Raw genomic sequence first — 25966 nt, 5'->3', positions numbered from 1 at the left:
ATTCTATTGGGGAACGCTGGAGTTTTATGGCAGTAAGAGAAGAAAAGGGGAAAACTGGGAGAAGTGGCAACCTGGACGGGAGCAAATATGCAGTAGCAATGTGCACATGAGGGTTTTGCATATTTTGCACCAGAACTTGTTCTTATAAAATACACATATCTCTCCAAAGACTGCTTTTGCTGTACATCTGTTTTTTCCCTTATTTTCATAGAAATATTCCCATTTTGTCCAGTATGTTTTTTTTGGTGACTCAATAAAAATATGATTTACTTCTAATATTTAAAAAATAAATCAGGAAAGGGCAAGAGCTATTAGAAGTGTTCTCTTTATTTCTCTTTGGTTTCTTAACACAAAAGACATGCATTCTATAAATAAAAGGAAATAATAGTTTCTGGGAAATAATAAATTGGGGGGAACTCCCACCTAGTCATATCTTTGTGGTCAAGAGGCTGGTCTTCAGCTCCCATTCAGCTGTGATTTCAGATGAAATCTAGAAGAGTCTCTGTATGTATCCAAGAAGGTGAAACACTCAAGGATAGTGAACATTATAGTCCTCTGCTCAGAGCTGGGCTAGACCCCAAGGCCCAATGAGCACAATGTCTGTTCTATCTCCTTGTTACATCCTTTTCACAATATCCCTGGGTGATACTTCTTCTTTTCATGGGACTATTGGAAAGGCTCCAATGCCAAAGAGCTAGACCAGCCATGTGCAAACAGCCATTCACCATCAAATTGAGGAACCGACTGGGGAGTGTGTGAAAATGTTGGTGTTTGCTCGCTTGTGCTCAAAGCCCAGATTAAAGCACTGGGTTGATCTTACTTGGCAACACTGACCTCAGGTGCAGCAGTGTAACTTCTACACCAGGAGGTAGGAGTGGATTCAGGAAGGCCACTACAACACCAGCAAGGCCATAGGAAAATGATCTATCATCCCTGGTAGCAAAATCTGGGCCAGCATCCTAAGGATCCAGTGAGGCCCATTAAGTAGCCCAATGACCAATTTTCTTTTTTGAAACAGAGTCTCACTCTGTTGCCTGGGCTAGAGTGCAGTGGCATCAGCATAGCTCACTGCAACCTTCAACGCCTGCCTCAGTATCCTGAGTAGCTAGGACTACAGGCCCATGACACCTAGCCCAGCTAATTTTTTCTATTTTTAGTAGAGACAGGGTCTCAATCTTGCTCAGGTTGGTCTTGAACTCCTGATCTCCAGTGATCCTCCTGCCTCAGCTTCCCAGAGTGCTACGATTACAGGCAGCAGCCACCCTGCCTGGTCAATTCTTAATACCTTCACAATCCAGGTTCATCAGTGCTGGTTCAAATTCACAAAAGAAAGGGGCTTATAACAATAAGAGCAGTGACACACTCCTTACAGGAAACGCAGACCCTAACCTCCTTCCTAGTTTACCTCTATAGGCACACCAGAGGAGGAGAAATGCTGGAGCTCCACTACGAGCCCAGGTTGAACTATATCAGATATTAGATTGTTCAGTCTTTTAAAATAAAAATATCATTTTCAAGTGCTTATAGGAGAGGCCCAGCTCCTAAACTGCAGGTAACAAAGGTACTTTCCTCTGAATACATGGTGATTGCACACGCTGATAAACCTGACAGTCTTGCGGTGGGGCACACACCCCAGGCTCCACATTGTGCCTTCCTGAACAGGCTTTCAGGCCATCCTAGGCAGGCAGCAAAGGACAGGAAACCGACCAGGTGGAGATTGGGACCCTAAAACCCAGTCTTGGGTTAAAGGAATTGTATCCTCTTTTAGTCTCTACTAAAAGAATTTTAGAAAACCAGATTTTGGCAGCAGCAGTTTAAGGACAGCCCCACTGCCCAGTGCACTGGTAATAGAAAATGTCCTCCTCTTTGGGTCCTGCTGTGCTACATTAAGGTCCCATCCAGGGAGAAGGAGGAAGGAGTATGGTGTCTCCTTAAGAGGTCATTTGCCAAGATTAGAGGAAGAAATATAAAATCTGTTCTTTGCAGCAGCAGATCCTTTTAGCTGTTAGTTCTTTATGCATAAAGCCAGCTTTACTTGAATGTGAAGGTCCACCTTGCTGGTCAGTCTGCCAAGGGCTGGAGGGAGGCCAGACCCCTGGAATTGGCAGCCGGATGGAGAAGCAGTGGAATGGCAGGGCAGGCAAGGTTACCAGACCAAGCCAGCCCATGGCTGGTAGGAGGAGGAAGCCCCTGGTTAGGTTCTAGAGGTGCAGATATGCCCCAGAAGTATCACAATGAAGAAAATTATCCAAGGACGACAGATGGGCAAGTGAGATTCTGGCCAGACCTGCTGTTTCCTGCTGGTCAAAAAGGGAAGGAATGTAAGTGACAGTGGGGAACCTGAATGAGTGCTGCAGTGGCAGTGGAAGGTAATCACAGGGATTTCTGGAGCCCCCAGCTACAGCTGGGAGCTCCCACCTAGAAGAATGGCTGCTTGCTAAGCCTATGATTAAAAAGGTCCCCTGACGGGGGTTGTGAAGACAAACCCCATGAGCACCTTGCTACAGGACCACTTGAGGATGTACTGATTCCAGGCGCGTCGGGGCTCATAGGGAACCCCAAGTGCTGTGCGAGGCCTCAGGGCCCAGGAATCCAAAGGTGGAGTGGATACCAGCCTTCTCCTGTTGGACGGTTTTCCATTTACACATATTTGCCTTCGGTGTCTTTTATGCTTTTTTCTTCCTGCAAAATATGTTCACATAAAAAAAAAGTATTTTTCTTTCCAGTTTCTTTCAAGTGTGTTTCTTTGTTTAAATTTCTTTCAGTTTCTTTCAAGTATCTTTTTTTCCCTTCTGTTTCTCCTGGTCAAATGAAAAAGACCTCACTGAAATCCCAAAATTAGACATGGGAAAAACTTCTGTATTTCCTGCTTACTGGTGATTAGAACAAGATTCTTTGTGCCCTACAATGGAAGATGGAACATGCTTTTGTGTAGCCAGCACATTGCTTTAGCTGCATCATCACAGGCAGTAAGAACATTTGGAGTGTGCCCTTTCTCTCCCAGCTATACCCCACAGTTTCCAACAGGCTTGGCCACTGCAGCTTCCCCATGGCAAACTGGCCACAACATAGATGGAAAACAAGCAGGCAAGGATGTACATCAGATGGAAGGCGAAATTTCTGCAAATAGGTGGCCCACAGAGCTGAGGTGGGTGTGAGCTGGGCTTGGATGGAGTGTTCATGTGGACCAGCAAAACACTTCCATATCACCATCTGCAGGTCCCAGAGGGGCTTTTGTCCTGTCCTATGCTGTGCATCTTGATGACCCAGGCCTGAAGGTCAGTGAGGGAGGACTTAAGCACCTGGAAAAACTGTATGTCTGGCAAGCTCACATTTTACCCCATCTTCTGGTCCACCACTTCTCCCTGAGAGGGATTGTTCCTGGAAGGAAGTGCCTATGTATGTCTGTACCAGATTCCCACCCACCACATCCCACCCTCTGCCTTAGATGGTGAGGAGAGGGATGCAGCCCACACCGACCCCTCCCTCATGGCACGCCATAGGGGCCATAAATGTCCAGCGGTCCGTCTCTGGGTCATACATCTCCACCGAGCTCAAGTTTGACTGTCCATCATAGCCCCCCACAGCATAGAGGCGCCCACAGCTGGCCACGAGGGAGACCCGGCTCCGGCGTGTGTGCATGGGTACTATCAGGCACCACTGGTCTGCCACAGAACTGTACATCTCGGCGATGCTGAGGAAGCCAGAGCCATCATAGCCCCCACAAACAAACATCTTGCTTCCCAGGGAGGCGGCTCCATGCCGGCAGCGCTTGTTGAGCATGCTAGCTGCTGGGTACCAGGTGGCTGTGTGGTGGTTGTAGTGCTCCACCTGCAGTGGGGAGAGAGGCACAGGTATAGGACAGTCAGAGTCAAAGCTTAGTTCGTGGGGTGACCTTGCAGGACACACTGGCCCACATGATGTCAGACTCCTGTGGGAGACTTGGGGACAAGGAGTTCTGCCAGAGTGTGCCTTGGCTCTAATATCATTCCCTCAGCTACATGCCTGCTCCTGGCAGAAAGGTCACCTCACCTAAGCCTTTCTGTCTGCATCTAAGGAAATAAAAACAGGCTGTGCCCAAGGATGCACTGCTAGGTAGTAGATGGCTTGAAATCTCACTAAACGATGCTTTGTCCAGCAGTGGCAAGGCTGAAGTTTTTCAAACGACTGTCTTTCAAAATAACTCTCAAAAATGAAAGGAATAGGTGCCCTTACCCAGGAGGAGCCCAGACTCACACTGTTGAAGATCTGCAAACCATCATGGCCGCCTGACACATATATCCTGCCCTCAAAGACTGTAACCCCAGCAGCGCTGCGATTCGAGCTCATCGGGGTCACCACTGTCCACCTTTAGGAAAGAGTCAAAATAGAAGGGGAGGCGTGAGATTCAGTGTTCCTGTACTCCCAAGACGGCTCGGCTGGGCTTGGTGAACTGCGCTGCACATCTCCACACTCTTACCACCTCTCCTGCCACCTTTGCTGACGGCTCTCTCTGGCTGCACCTGGTTCTTTACCACTTAGACCACACACCACCCACACCTGCTCCGTCTCCCTCTTCCACTCTGTGCTCTAGCCCATGAGATGATCACTGCTGTCCTCAATTACAGTGAGCAGGTATGTGAGCTTCTCTCCCTCCTGTCTCCCTGCCTGTGAGGAACATCTACTAGTAACTACCCATGATAGGTATCACCTCGGAAGGCATCCCTGCCACCCTGTCTCTCCCCACCATCCTGGGGAAGGTGAAGGCGCTCCCCACTCTGTGCCCAAGAGCTCCTGACACAGGCCCCCACCTCAGGAGGACCATGATGCATCTGTGGCCCCACGACGCCAGGTGCCCCTTAAAGGATCTCGGATACCCAGCTTGCTGCCTGATACACAGTGCTTGGTTAACTTAAAAGAATATTAGCTTAAAAGTATCTTGATGAGTCCATTCAACTACATATTCTTACATAATATAAAAGAATTCAAATACCGAAATGAAAAATTTGGGCTACCTTGTCAGTATTTTTCAAAGAGTATTCCACAAATAGTCCCAACAAGATGGTAACAGGTTAAACATAAGGTTAAACAGGGTTTTTACTGCAGAATTTTTCAGAACCTTTAAATGTTAATATGTATTATGGAAAGACAAGGAAGCTAGTCATACAGACATCAACACTTCCCAAGCTTATTTGACCATAACTTTTTTTCCTTTTTTTGAAATCATATCCTACCCACTTTGGAACATGTTTTTCATCTACTTCTTATCCTCTCTTGCCTGCATTCCCATTAAAAGGTACAGACTATTCGATAGATGTTTCCAAGGATCTATGTAGACTATTTGTATTAAAAATTTATTTAATCATTCATTCATTTAACCAAGGGTTATTAAATACCGACTATGTGTAAAATACTATAGGGGAAAAAAAGGTTAGACATTTTCTACCAAGAAGAAGCTTAAGTAAAAAACTGCAAGGCCGGGCGCGGTGGCTCACGCCTGTAATCCTAGCTCTCTGGGAGGCCGAGGCGGGCGGATTGCTCGAGGTCAGGAGTTCGAAACCAGCCTGAGCAAGAGCGAGACCCCGTCTCTACTATAAAATAGAAAGAAATTAATTGGCCAACTAATATATATACAAAAAATTAGCCGGGCATGGTGGCGAATGCCTGTAGTCCCAGCTACTCGGGAGGCTGAGGCAGGAGGATTGCTTGAGCCAGGAGTTTGAGGTTGCTATGAGCTAGGCTGACACCATGGCACTCACTCTAGCCTGGGCAACAAAGCGAGACTCTGTCTCAAAAAAAAAAACAAAAAAAAACTGCAGTTCTAATTTTTATACTCTCTGTTTAATAAGCTCCAGTTGCCCCAGGGAAGCTCGAGTCCTTACTTGTCTGTCTCAGGTGAGTAGGTCTCCACAGAGTTGAGGGAAGAGTTGCCATCGTAGCCACCACAGACGTAGATCTGCCCATCCAGCACAACTGTCCCCATGGCACTGAAACAGATACAGCTGTCATCTCAAGTGGGCCTCAGACTTCCTGGGGTAGCCTCTCATGCCCACTGAGAAATAAACCTATCAACTGCCTCTTTCTGGAACAGACCCAGGTATGTGTTAAGTAAAGGTGTAAAATTGAGGTGACAGAAGCTCTCCTGTGGTTCCTCCTGTCTCCTACCCCTCTGTCCTGGGCTATCTCCTCTCCCCACTCTCTTAGTCCTTGAACTGTCTGAAATGCTCACCTTCTACTTCCCTATACTGAGGTTCTAATTTACATTAAAGGCCCAAGTCAAATTCTCTCTCTCTCCCAACCCTCAATAAGAACTGTTCTCTCCCAACGGCACACTCCCAGACTGGCTTCTCTCTTTATTACAGCACTTTTCATAGTTCTTCAGATTTTGACTGGCATGCCGTCCTAGGCCCTAAGTTTAGCGTGGTAAGCAAGCCAAAGCCCCTGCCCACGAGGCACTGATGTTCTGGCACCATAGGGTACCAGGAGTCTATCTGCGACCCCTTAACAAGCAAGGACCTCCTGGAAGATGGGAAAGGGTCTTCACCTGTGTGACCCCCAGAGGATTAGTGCAGTGTCTTGTACATAATGAACCTTCAATATACGTTTGTTGTGTTACCTCTGATTTTTCCCATTTGATTCACTATCAAAGCTTAACAGATGTGTTTTCATTACATGCGTGGCTCCTACTGTCTTAGTGGATGATGCTATAGCTCCTGTTTGCTGCATACTTACTATATGTGTCAGGTACTCTACACTTGTATTTTCAACCCTCACCACACACTGCAAGGAAGGAAGGATCACCACAATCACTGTACAGAATGGCAGCCATGGCTCAGGGAGGCAAGAGTCTCTCCTCAAGTCTGCCCAGGGAGGCATGCCTCAGAGATGTCCGACTCCCCCACTCCTCACCATGCCAAGCTCTCCTAATATCAAAGACCCACGGGTCTGGTGGAATCACGTAATCTTTGCTCTATACAAAGCCTTATGAGAAATTGAACACGGATGCTAAGCTGTCCTGTTTGATTAAGCATGAATGCCAAGCTGCCTGATTCAATTTTCATGCCTGATGTTGAGAAAGATTAAAAATGAATCTGGGTATCTAACAAACAGGAAAATAAAATATACTAGGCTTAATGCTGCCTTTGAGTGTCCATAGTAAAATCAAACTGGTCCCTTTGAGAGACATGATAACAGATCCCTGACCCAGCCTGAAAGAGGAGAGAGACTGGCCTTAGGCAAGATGGCCAATTTACTAGATATGACTACCATCCTTCTGGACAAACATAAAATTTAAATAATAATACAGGTGTTCAACAACAACATGAGAATGAATTAAGAGGTGCCACAGATTTATATGAGATTAACTATCAACTAAGTGTAAAGGCAAGCATGAAGAGATAAGAGAAAATGTTGATCAGTGTGGCCTGTAATAGTCCAGTATAAGAAAGCTCCATGGAGGTAGCCTGGAACACTGCCAGAGAAAGGAAGGAAAGATGGCAGAAAGGAGGATGTCATTAAATGGCAGGACAGAAAGTTGTGTGGGATATTGGGAGAGAAGTGACTAAGAACATTTTAAGGTAGGCTGTAATTTAAAAGGAACTGGGCCCATGCTGCTAATAACAGGGCATTAACCACAATGAGGGAAAGGAATACTCAGAGGACTTTCCTCCAAGACAACAATCCAACCCAGTGACATCAAAGCAAAGAAGTGGCCCAGAGCGGACACACAAGGAAGGACAACTGATTGCAGTCAGAGCAAAAAAGCTATTCATGGTTGGGGACATGGAGCAATGAATCCCTTCATCACAGAAAGCTGCAAAGTATCCAAGGAGCAGAAGGGGGAAGCACCAAAGTGAAGACGGCAGGAAGAAAGAAGTGTGAGAGTGTTCTTGTGAGATGCAGATCTTATGTACATACTTTTTCCCTTCCAAAATGAACCTACTTTGATCCTTTGTGAATCTGGTCTTATTGGTACAAATGCAGATCCCTCCCAGCTCATGTCCATATACTAACATTGCTGAATGTAGAACATGGGCATCATGGCCAGGATGCTGTTAGGTGGCACAGGACTTCCACGCTAACTCTTCTTCCTCACCACATGTGCAGTCCCCTGACCTCCCCTCACCACATGCACTTACAAGTAGAGACCCTGAAGCATGGCCAGTGAGAGATCTGTGAGGCAAATACTTAGATCACAGAATTACAAAGCAGAAAGGCCCTTAAAGAGCAGCTGGTCCAGTGGTTTTCAAACTACCCCTTACAAAAAAAAATTCACGTAACTTTTCTCTTCTGAAATTAGGCATATGTGAAGGAAGCTCAATATGTAAAAGATACATGCAGAACTGTCTGGGGTAAATGGATAGGGGCCTTGGACTGCTTTCCTCTCCCACCTCAAGCAGCATCGGCCCTCCCACTGACCAAGCATGTGACTGACTATTCCACCACGCATCTGACCTAAGGAAAGACGCCACCTGTCATCTCAGCACTAAGAGGCCTAACTGATGTCCTCTAACCCCACTTATTCAGACAATGTGAGCAGGCAAGTGGTGGAGGAAACAGGTAGCTGGCATGCGTTGAGTGACATACAAACTCGGCCCTCCCTGCAAATACCTATGTGCTCCTGTCTGGGAAAATGTGTCTGACCCTGAAGTAAAGAACACTGCTTTGGTTTATACACTCCCTGGGTAGTCAAAGCACATGTGTGTGTGTGTGTGTGTGTGTGTGGAGGGGAGGTCCTAGGAGAAGGAAAGCATACAGAAGAATACCTTGGATTTCCTCTTATTGCTAATAAAGGTAAATTCTCCTAATTCTTCAAGTTTCAACTTTAATCCCACCTCTTCCCTGAAATCTTCCAGACGTTCCAATGCAGTTTCTCTCCCTCCTCGAATCTTCCATAATACACATTTTCAGTCCTTATCTGGCACTTAAATAACAATACAACATCCACATGTCCATGTCTCGTCTCCCCAAGTTCCTCAAAGGACCAGGCAGGTATTTTACATTTAAGCAGGTGGGGGCTCGCTCCCAGGAGGTACCGGTAGTGGCTGGCCTGGCTGCAGGAAATTCCCAGGCCAAAACTTGTGTTTTACTTTATTATGTGCCCCTGCTTGTCTAGCATGGCGCTCCCCAGATGCTCAGTGTATATGCTCAGGTTGCACGTGGCTTCCAGAATACCTTCTCTTGCTATTCATGCTCCCCACTCTGGTCCATGTGTCCGTCTCCGGGTTGTAGGCCTCCACAGTGCTCAGCCTTAGCTGGCCATCATATCCCCCGATGGCATAGAGAAGCCCGTTCACTACAGCCACGCCAACGCGGCTGCGGGCTGTTGTCATGGGATGGCATTTCTCCCAGCGATTGGCGATGGGGTCAAACACTTCCACCACATTCAGGGAATCACCTGCATAAAAATTTGCTACTCAAATTAAAACAAATGAGACCACTAGTTTAGATCACAGCTATTGGGCACTGATTATATGGAACATTTGACTTGATTCTATTAGCTCTTCCCACAGAATTATTCAAGGTACAAGGGCCCACTCAGAAATTTCAACCATGATAATCTCAAACCTAATTCTTTAAGGAAAATCAGAATCAGACAGGAGGCACTTACTTTTTAGAGAGGGTAGTTTTCAGTTACAATCAGGTACTCCACCTGCTTAAAGCCAAAGATAAAGGCAAATGGACACAATATTTCCTCAATGTGGGAGGCACGCCCAGAGGGAAAGGCATGAGCTCCAATGCTGACTTTCTAGTGGACTGCCTTGTGTCCCCATCCTGTGTTTCACATGTGAAGTGGAGATAATCTTTACGGCAGAGCTGCCATGAGGATTAAATGATATAATAGGTAAAGCATCTAGCATGATTCTAGATTCAGTGTTCAAAATATAGTAGTCATAGTAGCAAGGAATGATAAAATTCCAACCCTACCTTTTTCAACAAGTTTTTGTGAAGATCAAATAAAATTCCCCTCCCTGTTGTATGCTGCCTTGGCACACTTAGCACTCGCCACACTCCAGCGTACGCTGACTTGATGACTTACCTTTTCCAGGTCATAAGATTAACAAGCAGCAGACCAGTACCCACCACCTCTCATTAAACTTCATTTAAAAACAAAACTGCCCAGGCCTGCCCGCCAACTCCCCCAGGAGGGGAGGGAGCTCATGGAGCTTTCCTGAAAACCTAACTGTATGACACAAGAGTTGCCAATAACACATGGATTGTGAAGCACATGTGTGTTTCATAGGAAGCAGGCGGTGAGCAGTGAAAAGTATTATTGATAGTGGCAGACCCTGTGCATCTGGATAATATTCCTCCTAGGGGCATTCTCACAGTCTAACACCAGAGATTCATATCACTGAACATGAATAGTCTGGTAACAGACCTAGGGCTGTGTCCTATCCAGGGCAGAGTAAATGCTATAACCAAGGTGATATTAGGGCAAAAGTGCTGGTTCCTGAACCAGGACACCTACGTTCTAGTCCTTGCTCTGCCAAAAACAACTTATATGAACACAGTGAAAGTTCTCTGGGCTTCTATTTCCTCATTTGTAAGGTAAGAGGGCTAGGCCTCAAGGATTTCTAAAAGGCCTTTTTAGCACTGATATTCTGATTCAATGGTATGAACACAGGATATGCTCTAACTGCAGAGCAATGACATAAAATCAAGAGGGGTGAATGTGGTAATAGCACAAAGGAGAAGAACCAGAGGGCCAGGCTAGTTTGTCTGGTGTTTCTTCATCCACAGAACCCAAGATAGGGCTCTACAAAGAGGAGTTGTAAGATACCTGCTGAGTTGAGGCCCCCCACAGCATAGATAAGCCCAGCAATGGAGGTGCAGCAGCGTGGCCGAGTTCTGAAAGCTGGCAGGTGGGGCCGGCGCTCTGGCATGAGGTGATAGTCCTTTGCTTCATCTACCAGGTCTCTGGAATAAGGTGCAAGATGTTAGGATAGGAGGTATCCTCTCCGCTTGGTCCACATTTGCACTTCTAAGCCTGGCTCCCCAACCCCCAAATGGCAGGGCAAACTTGGGAGGAGAAGGCTTCTGGAAGGTTTGGCCTTAAAGAACTCAGGTGAGTTCTGGGGAAATCATACATGGCTACTGAGATATTCCCAAAATTGTAGGGGCACAAGATGAGCAGAGTCCACATGGCAAGTATAATCAGAATGCGTAGCTTCTAACAGGCACAAGCCAGGCATGAGAAAAATAGGGTGGCAGCTAAAATGCTGGGCTTGGGAGGTTCAACAAACAGCCTGCACCCTGTGGCCACTCAGATCTAGCTCTTTTTTTCCACTCCTACGCTCGCACCATGGCTGCTACCCTGCAAGTAATCACCTCTCACTTGTACTGTGGCAGCAACAGCCAACAGCTCCTGATGCATGTCCCTGCCTCCAGCCTGCCCCTCCATCCCACCCCCCCCACTTTAGTCCAAGTTTCTTTCTAAGAACCTTCGATAGCTACCCTTGCCAACAGAATGAAGTTTAAACTCCTCAACAGCACCCCCGAGACTCTGGTCGCAGGGCCCCAACTACCTCCAGCCATACACCTTCACACCACCTGCCACTGACAGGCACTGACTTCCTCCTGAGCCTGCTGATCCCAACCAGGGGTGGAAAATGAAGGAGAGAGCTGAATACAGGTAAAAATTTTATCAGTAAAAGAGAAAAAAATATTTTATTCTTGTGCACATGACAAGCAATTTGAAGGAGGATGGACATTTTTCTCTGTTGCTCTACTTTTATAATAATCCTCCTATAGGGCTGAACTGTTTTGGTAGCTCTGCCGCGCCATGCCTTCACTGATTTGCTCTGGGTAAAAGCTTCATGTGCTGGTAAACATGTTCTCCCTTTGCCTATCAATGTAGACGTAAAGCCCACACCCACCAGAGGCTAGGGCACTAATATTTACTGAAGAGTGTGACGAGTCTCGGGAAGTACCCTTCGCACCACCACATGATCTGCTGGTGTGGACAGGGCAGGGCAGGCTGCAGCCTTTACACTTATAAACAGCTCAGTGGATGAAGATGCTAGAAAATCCTCAGATAACTCTGCAGAGGAAAGCCTCTTCTGCCTTAAGGCTTCCACATAGGACATCTCTCTGCCCAAGGTGTAAGACTCGGGCTCTTAACACTTCCTCTTCCAAGGTTCTTCCCACCTAGAGGGCAAACCAATCTGCGTGCCATGAATTAGACTGACCACTCCAAATCCTTCCTCCCCTGAGGTGGAATAGGTGGCCAAGTCCTATTTTCTGCCCAGACCTTTGGCACTGTGCTGTGCAGGTCCACCCTCACTCACCTGCATTTGTGGCAGCAACGCACCAGGTCATCCTGCTGCACTCGGTCTGACAGGAACTGGGGCCGGCAAAGGGGTAGGCGGATATTGGACAGCAGCTCAGGCAGGCAGGGTCCCCTCTGCTCCCGGTCGTATCTGACCCAGGACAGTGCAGCTTCAAAGACCTGCCACAACAGAGTGGAAGCTCTGGCAGCAACTCCTCCCACCCAGAAGTACACCCCTGTACCCTCAATCCCTCTACTTACTGTACTGAAGCTATTCTTTGGGCCCATCAATCTTTCTCCCTATTTGTTATCCTGAATCCCTGATTTCTCTCCACTTACTAGGTTACTATAACAGTTTCCTGGCTTTCATTACGATTATGACTTCCTAATGAAAAAACCATCAGTGCCACCTATTCCTTTCTACATCACAACAAAATGCATATCTCTTCCTGCTGTCCCTGTACCTTAACCCCTCCAAACTTCCTCCACTACCCTCTATTCTAGCCAGCCTGGGCTGGTTCCCCTGTTCACACTATCCCTCTCACTTAAAGTACCTTCTCATCTCTTTCTCTTCATCTAAACCTACCCGCCTATCTTTAAGGCCTGGATCAAGATCCATATTCTCCAAGGAGCCTTTCCTAATGGCTTCAGCCACAAGGATGTCTCCCTCTAAAACCATACAACCCTTACAAAATATATCACTCAAGTAAACGTGAGCTACCCCAGATCATATCAGTTATTGGAAGAGCTAGGGACAGGACATCTTGTTCTTGGGATGAGGCTCTTTCCTCTAAATCACAGTGCCTATACTGCCAAGCTCAGGGTCTACTTTTCTACTGGTCATTAATATTTAGGGGTGAGGGTTCTTCAAACATTCAGAAAATTAGCTGAATTGGGACTAACATCCCAATGCTCACCTCTTAGAGCCTAGGGCTCCTCATGGCAGGCCACGACTCTTGATTTCTAACATCCTAAGCTGCTCTTTGGCTAGACTTTGCAACCAATCAGCTTTGCAGCAGTGATGCTCCCAGTGCCTGTAGGGCCAGGTCCAAACTTCTGGACCACGGCGTTCAACGCCCTTCACTGCCAGCCCTAGCCACCCTCAGCCCAAAATAACATTTATTCACTATCCTCTTAAGACAACTTGCACGAAACCTTTGTTGAACAGAAAGGCTTGTCCTTCACTCCTTTCTGGCTACCAACACCCTATACTCCTATTTATGCTTTCTCGACCACTTTAAGAAGATCTGTCTTCTTTGTTTTTAGAGGACCCTATGATTGCCCAAACCTTGCTTTGCCAATAGCTTCAGCTTCCATGACAACTATCCCCTGGCATCATCAATAGCTTCACCTCTTCCATAATTTTAAATATGCTCACCTGACCACCACCTACAATCCTCCCAGCTCAGTAACTGACTCCAATAGCTTTTGACACTACCCCCCAATTCTCAACTCCCTACATACCTATCAAATCCATTATGGGTTCCATGGGTTATTATGCAGGTGCCCTCAATCCCATGTCATGCTCCTATCTCCCTTAATAACATTCACTTGAAAAAAAAAATCTCTAACCTGGTGAAGTTCAGCTTTTTAAACTCAACTTATCCCCTATTCTGCACCTATACCAGCATACGTGGCTGACAAAAAAACACACAATAGCGCTGACCAGTTTATTTAAAATTTGTAACTACTAATATCATCAGGTCCTGCCTCCTTTCAAGCCCTCTCCATTTCCCTAGCACTGTCCATTTACTCTCCCCCTCTTCTAGAGAACTATTTCATACCTTTCCATCTCTTCTCAATTTCTAACACTCCTCCCTCATTCTCACTCTCAGCTGAGAAAACAGAAACAAATCAGAAGAGAATGTCAATTAGAACCTACCAGCATCTCCCTTCCTCCCTCCCACTCCCCCTGTATCTGGGTGTGTGCACGCTGCTCTCCCTCCTGCTGCTGAGGATGTGCATGGCTTGTGCTCCTATCAAATACACACCCCCTTGTGTCCTGGACTCTGTTTTCTCTCACTCCAGAACATCATTCCAACAACTATTCTCCCCGTTCTCCTACATTACCAATTCTTACCTCTTTTCTGGAAAATTCTCATCAGTAGTCAAATATACTGTAATTTCTTTCATCTTAAAAAAGCAAACCCCTCTTAACTTCACGTTCCCCTCTGTGACTGCCCCAATGTTCTGCTTGTCTTTAGAAAAAAACTCTTTCTATTTTTGGAGGGGGCAGGAACAGTCTCACTGTGTTGCCCAGGCTGAAGTGCAGTGGTGTGATCATAGCTCACTGCAGCCTCGAACTCCAGAACTCAAGCAATCCTCCCACATCAGCCTCCTGAGTAGCTGGGACTAATTACTTTTTTCCCTCCTGTAGAGACAGAGTCTCACTATGTTGCCTGGGCTGGTCCTGAATTCCTGGGCTCAAGCAATCCTCCTGCCTTGGCCTCCCAAAGTGCTGGATTATAGGAATGAACCACCGCACCTGGCCAAGACTCTTTCAGAAAGTTATCTACACTTGCTATTTCCAGTTCACAGCAGCATTCTTTCTAATAGTAAATATTGGAAATAACCCAAATGTCCAAGAATAAGGGAGGTAAGATTGACAAAAATCAATAAAATATCATTTAGACACAAAAATGCATACAATTTTTTTCATGAAAAATACATATGATATAATAAAACCCCATAATATACAATAACTACATACATGTCACGAACTTTGTTAAAAAAAAATTAATAAAGGCCGGGCGAGGTGGCTCACGCCTGTAATGCTAGCAGTCTGGGAGGCCGAGGCAGGAGGATTGCTCGAGGCTGGTATGAAACCAGCCTGAGCAAGAGTGAGACCCTGTCTCTACTATAAATAGAAAGAAATTAATTGGCCAACTAATATATATAGAAAAAATTAGCCAGGCATGGTGGTGCATGCCTGTAGTCCCAGCTACCCGGGAGGTTGAGGCAGTAGGATTGCTTGAGCCCAGGAGATAGAGGTTGCTGTGAGCTAGGCTGACGCCACAGCACTCACTCTAGCCTGGGCAACAAAGTGAGACTCTGTCTCAAAAAAAAAAAAAAAAATTTAATAGAAAACAATAATTAAAAAGATCAGCATCTCATGCAACCTGCACAGACTGCCAGTGTGTTCACATACCTGCTCCTCTGATTTTACATTCAGCTCATCCCGAGACACCAGCTCAAGCACATCTTCCAAGGGCAGGGCCAGGAACTCTTCCGACATGGACACCTCCACAAAGTGCTGGTGGATGAAGCTGTTGGCTGCATCATACAGCACAGCACACATCATTGTCTCAGCAAACTGGCGCACACCCAGGCAATTTTTTGGATGAAGCCTTTTTGCACAAGAAAATATGAAAAGAAAAAAATTAGAGGAAGAAAGAATGTTATCTTTGATCATTCTTAGGTTGGTCTGGGTAAAGCCACAGAAGGAAAACAAACAAATTTTGTCCTCAGCTTTGATGGAAGAAACTCCTTGTGTGACACCAAGCTGTGGGACTCAGCTTCTAAAGATAAGATTAAGAAAGATTATCCTCAAAGGTCCCTGCCTCTTGGGCCTGGTGTTCTATATGTTGAGGTGGAATAAGCTCTCTGGGAAGTCCTGTGAAGTAGCTGTCAGGAAAGGAGAACAGGAGAGCATGTACTGGAAAACTTGTTTGCTACATTCCACTGCTGATGTTCCTGGTTGAGTGACGAGGCACTATTCCACCTCTGGTCACCAGGAAGGCATTGAATTTGCAGAATAATTTAAAACATGTGGAGAGATGGCTTCTCTAACACTGGGACCCTTATACTTTTGTAGACAGAAAGAGGCTCCATGGACCTAACTGTTCAGACATCCAGAAACAGCAGCAGCTATCATTTTTTTTTTCAGCACCATCAGTGAGTCAAATACTTTGCTAGGCCTTTTTTTTTGTTGTTTTTTTGAGACAGAGTCTCACTTTTGTTGCCCAGGCTAGAGTGAGTGCCGTGGCGTCAGTCTAGCTCACAGCAACCTCAAACTCCTGGGCTCAAGTGATCATCCTGCCTCAGCCTCCCGAGTACCTGGGACTACAGGCATGCACCACCATGCCCGGCTAATTTTTTGTATATATACTTTTAGTTGGTCAATTAATTTCTTTCTATTTTTAGTAGAGACGGGGTCTCGCTCAGGCTGGTTTCAAATTCCTGACCTCAAGCAATCCGCCCGCCTCGGCCTCCCAGAGTGCTAGGATTACAGGCGTGAGCCACCGCGCCCGGCCTTGCTAGGCCTTTTATACACATTCTCCAGAATCTTTTTAACAACCCTGCAAAGTAGTAATTGCTCTGATTTTATAGATGGAAAACTGAGGCTCAGAGAAACCAAAAAATGTGCCCATAGTCCCTAAACAATCAAGTGGTAGTGCCTGAGGTTGAACCTAGGCCACCTGTACACGTTTCCAGAAGCACCAAAGGAGACCTACACTGATCATGACAAGGGAAACCAGGGGTAAATCCTGGCCCTGATGCTAACTGGGCAACTTGGGTGGGTTTCTTAAGTTCTCACAATTGTCAGTAATTTCCTCACCTAAAAAAAGATGGTAACAGCTACCCACCTGTTAGGGCTGTGGCCATGATGATGTAAGAATGTAGGCAAAAGCACTCAGCATGGTGCCTGGTATGAAGTTAGCTGCTGTTTTAATTTTTATAATGGTTGTCTTCTTACTATTGTTTCATCTGAGAAAAGTTCAAATGAACCCAGTGTGGTTCTGAAATCTTGGTGACAGCAGCAGACCCTAGGGAATGGACCTTTTCTTATTTTGATTTTGTAACTAATAATCTGTGAAGGGAGATGGTATTTACCAGATTGAAAATTGCCCAGGCTTACTTTCCTTCATTAGAATGTTTTTTTGTTTTTGCCCCATATTGATTTCAGGTTATAGGCACAGAGTTATGTTTACTTAGCAACAGTCACCACTGTCCCCAGCAGCAGACCCACCAAGGACTTAAAGGGCAGAGTATCTCATGAGCTTAGCTTTATGATTAGTCAAAATTCTATATAGTTGTTTCATTCCAGCCTGAACTTGCTCTGTCTCTTACTTTGGAAACCTATGTGGATTTCCAAATGCCAAGGAAACATGAGCAGGGAGCAACACATAGGCAAGGCAGTATGGCCACTGAGAAATACTGGGCTTTCACATCCAAGAGGATGGGATGTGAGAAGCCTGTTTGTGAGGCAACTGGTGGGGAAAGAGGAGGCAGAGCTGACACATAGGAAAGGGGCCCATTTAGGAGGAGAAGAGACAGAGGAGGGAAAATAAACCTAAAGGGTAGATAGAGACCTACATCTTTCATCAGCTACTTCACAACCTTTTTCCTTGCTGTCATAGTTTGACTTTGTAAGCAAGGAGGCTGCATAAGATGTAATACTTTTATCAGAGGCAGAAAGCAGTAACTTGAATTAAACATATTATTGACTTGATTGACTGATATATTTGATGTTCCGATCTAGCTCTGAGAGAAGAGTTTTAGAAAATACATAGTTGTAGTGCTCACCTAAAAGCAAGGAAGTCTGTACATCTGAAGGCTGCAGAAAAGGCCCTAAGAAATTCAACCCTAGCCTCAGGGCAAGAGGCTAAAGATCTAATAGGCTGAGTAGCCTGAGGAACTGTTGCCCTTTGAATTTTGATGGCATCACAGCTTCTCTGTGCTGTCACCTCAAGTCTTTTCCATTACTGCTCAGAATGGTTTTCCTTCAAGTCACTGGCAATCAAATCTTGAAATGAAGTGTCCACATGCTTGTCCTTAAGGGCACATAGTAAGTGGGGAGATGGGAGACCCCACCACATTCTGCAGCCAGGCTCAGGGAGAACAACTCCAAGGAACAGTGGTAGTAATGGTAACTACTGGAAAGAAAACAGAAAGCAAGCCAAGCCTATGGGTCTGTGGCAGGAAATAAAGACAGAATGTGGCTCACACCTGTAATCCTAGCACTCTGGGAGGCAGAGGCGGGCGGATTGCTCAAGATCAGGAGTTCAAAACCAGCCTGAGCAAGAGCGAGACCCCATCTCTACTATAAAAAGAAAGAAATTAATTGGACAACTAATATATATATAGAAAAAATTAGCTGGACATGGTGGTGCATGCCTGTAGTCCCAGCTACTCGGGAGGCTGAGGCAGTAGGATTGCTTGAGCCCAGGAGTTTGAGGTTGCTGTGAGCTAGGCTGATGCCACGGGACTCACTCTAGCCTAGGCAACAAAGTGAGTCTCTGTCTCAAAAAAAGAAAAGACAGGAATGAGGTAAGGATTTAGTCTCAAAAGGGGTCCTGCAGGGCTGAATGAAAAAAATGTCAAGGATAGACTCTAAACATCAGGCTTTATGTTTAAGTACCTGTTTCTAAAATATTATTGGTGTATGTAAAAACTGCACTGGTCTAAAAGTCACTTTTCTAAGTATCTTTTAGATATAACAGAGTCTGGATCCAGTGTTGACAGGGATAAGCTCAAAAGCCCCTAGGTGGAGCTGTTGTCCCTTGGTGAAGATGTAAGGATAACCAACTTAATCTTCCACAGTGCCAACTTAGTCAGAAAGCCATTCTGCAAGTTCTGTGGGAACAAAGAGATGAACTAAGTCCAGTCTGTGTCTTAGAAGCTCACCAATGAGTAGGAAAGACTGTGTGTTCCACACATTCCCATGAGTACCCCTCCCACCTGCCCCAGAAAGCATCCCAGGGCAGGGATAAGCCTGGCTTTGGGGCTACACTCTCACTACAAGGTCTCCATCCACATACCTGGGAACAGTGCCACTTATCTCAAGATGAAAGCATTTACCTGGTACCCAACAGAGGAGCGGCCCCTGCATTTAAGGCATCATTACTATGGTTATTATGTCCAGCGGCACACACAGCATTGCTCTCTGATTACCATGAGCACCAAGTGGGCAGGATGTGGACGGCAGACAGGGTCGACAGAGCTGCTGAGTGAATTGGATTAGTGGGTGGGAATGTGAGAGACGGACATCATCTCTAAGAGGGAATGGGGTTCAGAAGGGCAGATCTGATTCTGGAGAAATGCTGGTCTTCAGACCAGAAACCTGGTGATCAGAGTAGGCTGAGGTGGAGGTTGGGTATGGGAGAGCATCACAGACACAGGGCTGCTGTTTCAGTTGCTCCCTGCCCATGTGTGGCCCAGCATCACACCCATAAACCTCTGGTGGTTAAAGGCCTTTACCTTGCGACCAAGAGCTCTGTCTCTTGAGGGAGGAGGAAAAGCCTTCTTATTTGCTCGGTTAAAAGGGGTTAGAAGGTCACGGGAGACCCATGAGGCCCACTGCCAAGCACTGAAAATAGGTGAGGGTTTCATCCTTACCCTAAAGAGCAGACAACGATTGCTCCCAGGAGATTAGCAGGGAGGGATAAAGAATTCTAGGAGGTGAAATTTGGGTGGGCTCTTAAAGAGCTGAAGGATAAAAAGGTCAAGAAATTCAAGGAGGGAAAGTATTTAAGCAATGATGGAGATGGCTATGGAACAGTGAGGAAACCCTGAATAAATTAGCCTGGTAAGAAATCAACTTAATTAGTGGCTGGTCAGACTGGAGAGATAGGATCAGAAGAGGTACATGTCAAGCCAAGGGAGAAAGCAGGCAGGACTATGTAAATCTTGTTCCAAAAGGGTTCATCCCAAAGACATGGTCACTGCTTGATGCTGATTTTAAGAAATGCCATTTCTGCACAGTAATCTCCAGCTCACTCCCTTCATAAAACTCTATATGCCCCCAAGGACTCAGCAAACTGGCAAGGGATTCCATAAATGAAATAGTCATGCTCCCCTACATGGGCCAAGCCCACCACATCACCTCACCGTTCTCGGAGGAATGTACAGCAGGCGTCTTTGATGCTCTGCAGCTGCAGGAAGCTCGCCCCCATCAGCAATGACTGCACATTTTGCTGGTCAATGGCAAGGTTGCCATTGTAGGCAAAGTTGATCAGAGCCTCCAGCGCACTAGAGGAAAGAAGGAAAGCCATGAGATACTCTTAAGAGACCAGGCTCCAACTGAACTGATTTTACTACCTGGAGAACATATGGGCCCCAGCCCTAAAATCCATTTAGCCTACGCCCTTGAGAATCTATCTAAATTAAATAACTATTTCACCACAGCCAAAAACTCATTCTACTAAGTTGCCTTCATTGTCCAAATCAACCACGGTCATTTTTCTAAGTCCATTTTCAGTCCCTATTTACCTGCATGCATGAATTATATGTATATAATCATAAAATACTTATCAAGCCCTTCTCCATGTTGCTACAATGTCATGTTTATTGTTTTTAGTGGCTGCTATTAATATTTCAACATGTAAATATGGTATAATCTATTTCCTTTATTGATAGGCATAATAGCTATTACCATCTTATTACCATTACAACGTTTTTGAATTAATATTTCTTTGGGGTAAATTTCTAGAATGAGATGCCCAACATTTTTTCTGGCTTTCAATTCACACTACAATGAAATCCAAATTCCATCTATATGGCTATGTGTGCTCTGGCCCCTCTCCATCTGTCTGACCTCATCACCTTCCACTCTTTCCCTTCCTCATTCTATTCCAACATCCTAAATACATTCTCACCTCAGGGCGTTTACACTGGCTGCTTCCTCTGCTTGAGGACTCTTCCCCCAGATGGCTCACTCCCTCACTTCAATTAAGGTCTTGGCTCAAATGCCACCCGACCAGACGCCTTGCCTGTTCACCCTGAAATAACACATACCCCTACCATCATTGTCTAGCCTTTACTCTGATTTACCTTCTCACATCACTTTCACTCCCAGCCATTCCATGCATATATTCGGTTACTGCCAGATCCCCATTACTAGAAAGTTGGCGCAATGAGAAGGAGTGTTGTTTTCTTACTGCTATACCTCAGTGCCCAGAGCTGTGTACATCATAGATGTTCAATTTTTGTTAAGTGAAACACCAGGACTATACATGGGATTAGCATGGCTCTTTCAGACACACACCTCAGAGAGAAGGAGTACACAACTGCCCTTGGAGACCCACTTCTGTGTCTTTCCTTACAAGTAGCTGACCTCAGAGATTTCTACCTTGCATTCGGTATATAAACCCTCTCTATGTACTGGAGCAGATCGTCTTCAATCATCCAGAGGGAACCATACAGTCTCGTAGCTCCTTTCCCCCTAGTTTTTACCACTATGAGGTTAAGAGGTTAGGTAACAACTGACTACTCGCTTGGGCTTGGTCTCCTTGGGCTTTAATTTTCTGATCCATCGAATAACCATAATATCTGGCACATTCTAAACCTGTGTTGTCTAAAACTGTAGCCATTAGCCACAGATGGCTATTTAAAATTAAATATAAATTGATTAAAATTAAATAAAATTTAAAATCCAGTTCTTCAGTGCTACTAGTCACATTTCAAGTGTTCAACAGCCATCTGTGACTAGTGCCTACATTTTGGACAGTACAAATAGAATATCTCTATCACTGCAAAAAGTTCCAATGGACAACACTATTCTACACTGATGAAAAGGGATTTAAATGAAGGCACTTATTTGAAGAACTGTTTTGCCAGCTAAAATGACTAGACCAGAAAAGTGCAGAGAGTAACATACCACCACCCTTGTACCCAGCCCCAGTTTAAAAAAATATCTTGACATCCAGGTCCTACTAAATGTGTTACTCTAATAATAGATTAAAATAGCAGCCGCGCGAGGTGGCTCGCGCCTGTAATCCTAGCACTCTAGGAGGCCGAGGTGGGAGGATCGCTCAAGGTCAGAAGTTCAAAACCAGCCTGAGCAAGAGAGAGACCCCGTCTCTACTAAAAACAGAAAAAAATTAATTGGCCAACTAAAAATATATAGAAAAAATTAGCTGGGCATGGTGGCACATGCCTGTAGTCCCAGCTACTCAGGGGGCTGATGCAGGAGGATCACTTGAGCCCAGGAGTTTGAGGTTGCTGGGAGCTAGGCTGATGCCATGGCACTCTAGCCCAGGCAACAGAGTAAGACACTGTCTCAAATAAATAAATAAATTAATTAATTAATTAATTAATTAAATAGCTTCAAAACTCCCTTCATTTTAACCCTATCTGAGGTCACTGGTTGAGGTTATAATCTGTTTACTAATCACCTACTATGTGTGGAAAGGGGATATGCTGTTAGACACCAGGTCCTACAGCAGGACCTCGAATGGTACCAAGGACAGGCTAAAATTGCACCTGGAAAGCAGCCTGTGAAACCTAATGGTGGGATATAGTACCTTGGGTCCATTCCTTGCATTACAATCTCATCCTGCTTGCACTCCATCATGTCGTTTGTAAACATAGCATGGAAGTACGGGATCGAGGCTGCTAAGACGATCCGATGAGCGCTGAATTTGTGGTCCCCAATCTGTAGGCAAAGTAAAACACAAAGACAGATACTGAGGAACACAAACAGAAAAACCCTGTCCCTTCCACAGCTTACCTCACTGCCCACTGCAATGGCACTGAAGGCATCCCAGGGCAGGGCAGACCCTCAAGTATTTTAAATTCAATATTCTCAGTTATAGTAGAAGAATGTAAACAATACATTTTAATGAGGTGTTAAAATGGACAAAAAATGTAAGCCTGAATGCTTCAAGTAGTAGTTTTTACTTATATGGCAGTCCCCAATGCACCCATTCTCAACTCCTCCACCAACTCAAATATCTGATTCCTATAACACTTCATCCCAACCCCAGTTTTATTAGAAAGCAGATAGACAAAACAAACTGTCCAAGAATGACGGAGCTTCTAATAGTATGTTCCTGAAAATACATAGTGACAAGAAGACTTGAAGAGAAATTAGACCACCCTTGTGTGGGGACCAAGGACAGAGTAGGCATCATGAGCTCAAATGTTGGGGTGGAGGGATGTCCTTGGGCACTAAGCAGGCTGTGGTTGACAGCAAGGAGCCCAGAGCTCGTCTGGGAAAAATGAGCCTGGCAGCAGCCAGTCGGAAAGACCGGTGCTGAGGACCGGCCAGTGCTCTGTGTGGCTTGCAGGGACAGAGGTCAGCTCTTTCTCTAATCTATATCAAACCATCACTGACATACCCTTAAGCCTGAGGAATTCTTTTCCAATTATCTGCCAAAAGCTTATTTCCTTCAATGAGCCTTGTCATTTACAGCTCCAAGCTATACAAACATTTCCACTTAAGAACTTTCCACACTCCAGGAAGAATAAAACTGTCCTTTTTTTCTTTTTTCCTTTCCTCAGGATCCACATTAGTGAAATGCCAGAGCATCTCACTACCTGATGCTCATCTCTTTGTGTCATGCTTATACAAGGATTCTAGCTCAGGTTTGATCACTATGTCTTTCCTCTTTCACTAAACTTCAGATTTATTATCTGGAAACAGTCGAGATATTAAACAGTCAAGATATTATTATCTTGAAAGATCACATACACAATCTTCCAAATGCCAAAGGATCCTTATCAGATTCAAATTCTATATGTTCCTCATAAAATCCAGATGTTTCTCTACTACTAATGTTGGGGACATTAAACAGATACTTGCTTTGGGGGTTTTTCATAAATTAAAAAAAAAATCACAGTAATACATGTACATCTTTCTTAAAGGTGTCCTACAAGGTTTATAAGGAAAAGCAGCAGTCTCTGTTTCCCTGATTCCTCTCTGATTCCTGCTCCCAAGGTCAACCTCTTTCTTCCAGGACTCGTCTTCACTTTTCAAAATAATATTCCTAGGACGATTGCTCAAGGTCAGGAGTTTGAAACCAGCCTGAGCAAGAGCGAGACCCTGTCTCTACTAAAAATAGAAAGAAATTAATTGGATAATTAAAAATATATAGAAAAAATTAGTTGGGCATGGTGGTGCATATCTGTAGTCCCAGCTACTAAGGAGGCCAAGGCAGAAGGATTGCTTGAGCCCTGGAGTTTTTGAGGTTGCTGTGAGCTAGGCTGATGCCATGGCACTCTAGCCAGGACAACAGAGTGAGACTCTGTCTCAAAAATAATAATAATATTCCTATATATAATTTCGTGATTTTTCACTTTTAGTTATTACATGTGTAGCCAGCCTCCAAATAGGCCTCAAAGACTGTTGCTTCCTGGTATTCACACTCTTGTGCTGTCCATTCCCACAGTGTATCAGGGTTGGTCTACGCGACCAACAGAATATATAGCAGAAGTGATGATGATATGTCACTTTCAAGGCTGGGTCACAAAAGGCACTGAAATTCTTCTTATTCTCTCTACTGGCCCACTTGCTCTACAGGAAACGAAATAACATATCCTGAGGATAGAATCATATAAAAAGGAAGTGAAGCCTCCTTCTACAGCTACCTGAGTGAGCTTGGAAGAGTATCTTCCAGGCTCAGTCGAGCCTTCAGATGATTGTAACCTCATGAGAAACCTCTAAGCTTCTTCTGAACACCTGACCCATAGAAACTGTGAGATAATAAATACTTGTTAATTTAAGACACCAAATTTTGGAGTAATTTGTTATGTGTAAAACATAACTATTATATCACTAATTTAATTCCTATTATGAAAGATTAGGAATTTGGAATTTGTCCTGATACCTTCCTCATATATTAATACCACCCCATATATGCTCCCTAGCCTTCCAATATAATTAAGTCAAATTTTAGTTAAATTGATATTAAGAATTGCATTATTAAGTCTATGTAAAGATATTATTTGTAGCCAAGCTATGCAGAATACTATGATTATATTTCCTTTTTTGTATAATTTTTATTCTCCTTGGGGTATAAAATTCCTTTTTAATAAGTTCAAATCAGGTTCTCTATCAGTTGCCTGTTCCTCCTCCTCCTCCTCTTTTTTTTTAAGACACAGTCTGGCTCTGTTGCCTGGGATAGAGTGCCATGGCATCAGCCTAGCTCACAGCAACCTCAAACTCCTGGGCTCAAGCAGTCCTTCTGCCTCAGCCTCCCAAGTAGCTGGGACTACAGGCATGCACCACCACACCCAGCTAATTTTTTCTATATGTAGTTTTAGTTGTCCAGCTAATTTCTTTCTATTTTTAGTAGAGACAGGGTCTCTCTCTCTCTTGCTCAGGCTGGTCTTGAACTACTGACCTTGAGCGATACTCCTGCCTTGGCCTCCCAGAGTGTTAGGATTACAGGTGTGAGCCACCAAGCCCGGCCAGTTGTCTGTTTCTTGAGACAGCTCTATTGGCTACTGGAACTCTATCCTTCTGGGAATTTCTTTTACCTCACCTACATTGGAACCGTGTTTCCTAGATCCCATTTAGTCCTCTTCATTATTCACTTGTTCTGGTGTAAAGTATCTTCTAGGAAAGGTTCCTAAGAAAGGGTGTATGTACAGTATGTCTGAAAATGCTTTTTCTACCCTCAAACTTGGGTGATAATTTAGCTGGTTGAAAATTTCTAAGTTGTGAATGTTATTTTCTGCCAGAATTTTGAAAACATTGCTCCATTGTCTTCTAGTTTGTTGCTTTTGAGAAATCTAATGCCATTCTAAATACTGACCCTAAATATGTGACTGTTTTCTCTAGAAGGTTTTAGAACTTTCTCTTTATCCTTATAGTTCTGAAATTTCACTGTACCTTGGTGTTGGTTTTCTTTCACTCATTGTTCTGTATCAATCTATAGACATTGGCCGGGCCTGGTGGATCATGCCTGTAATCCTAGCACTTTGGGAGCCTAATGTGGGAGGACTGCTTGAGGCCAGGAGTTCAAAACCAGCCTAAGCAAGAGTGAGACCCTA

General features: G+C 44.9%; 1 protein-coding gene across 2 annotated transcripts in view; it reads right to left on the bottom strand.

Moving 5' to 3' along the window:
- Positions 1-311: 311 nt before the first annotated feature.
- KLHL18 (kelch like family member 18) overlaps positions 312-25966 on the bottom strand; it is a 52867-nt gene continuing 27212 nt past the window's right edge. Inside the window, exons 2-10 of one of the 2 annotated variants that reach the window (XM_076007099.1) lie at positions 22495-22625; positions 20081-20221; positions 15399-15597; positions 12270-12430; positions 10763-10899; positions 9154-9391; positions 5862-5966; positions 4237-4348; positions 312-3831 (exon numbers count right to left, since the gene is read on the bottom strand). In XM_076007099.1, coding sequence (XP_075863214.1) covers positions 3445-3831; positions 4237-4348; positions 5862-5966; positions 9154-9391; positions 10763-10899; positions 12270-12430; positions 15399-15597; positions 20081-20221; positions 22495-22625 — 1611 coding nt within the window. In that variant the 3' untranslated portion in view covers positions 312-3444. The remainder of the gene's footprint in view (positions 3832-4236; positions 4349-5861; positions 5967-9153; positions 9392-10762; positions 10900-12269; positions 12431-15398; positions 15598-20080; positions 20222-22494; positions 22626-25966) is intronic. The other variant, XM_012771095.3, reaches the window with a different exon arrangement.

Source organism: Microcebus murinus, chromosome 1, assembly GCF_040939455.1.
Source record: "Microcebus murinus isolate Inina chromosome 1, M.murinus_Inina_mat1.0, whole genome shotgun sequence".
Taxonomy (NCBI): Eukaryota; Metazoa; Chordata; class Mammalia; order Primates; family Cheirogaleidae; genus Microcebus; species Microcebus murinus.
This window is presented reverse-complemented; position numbering and strand designations above follow the sequence as displayed.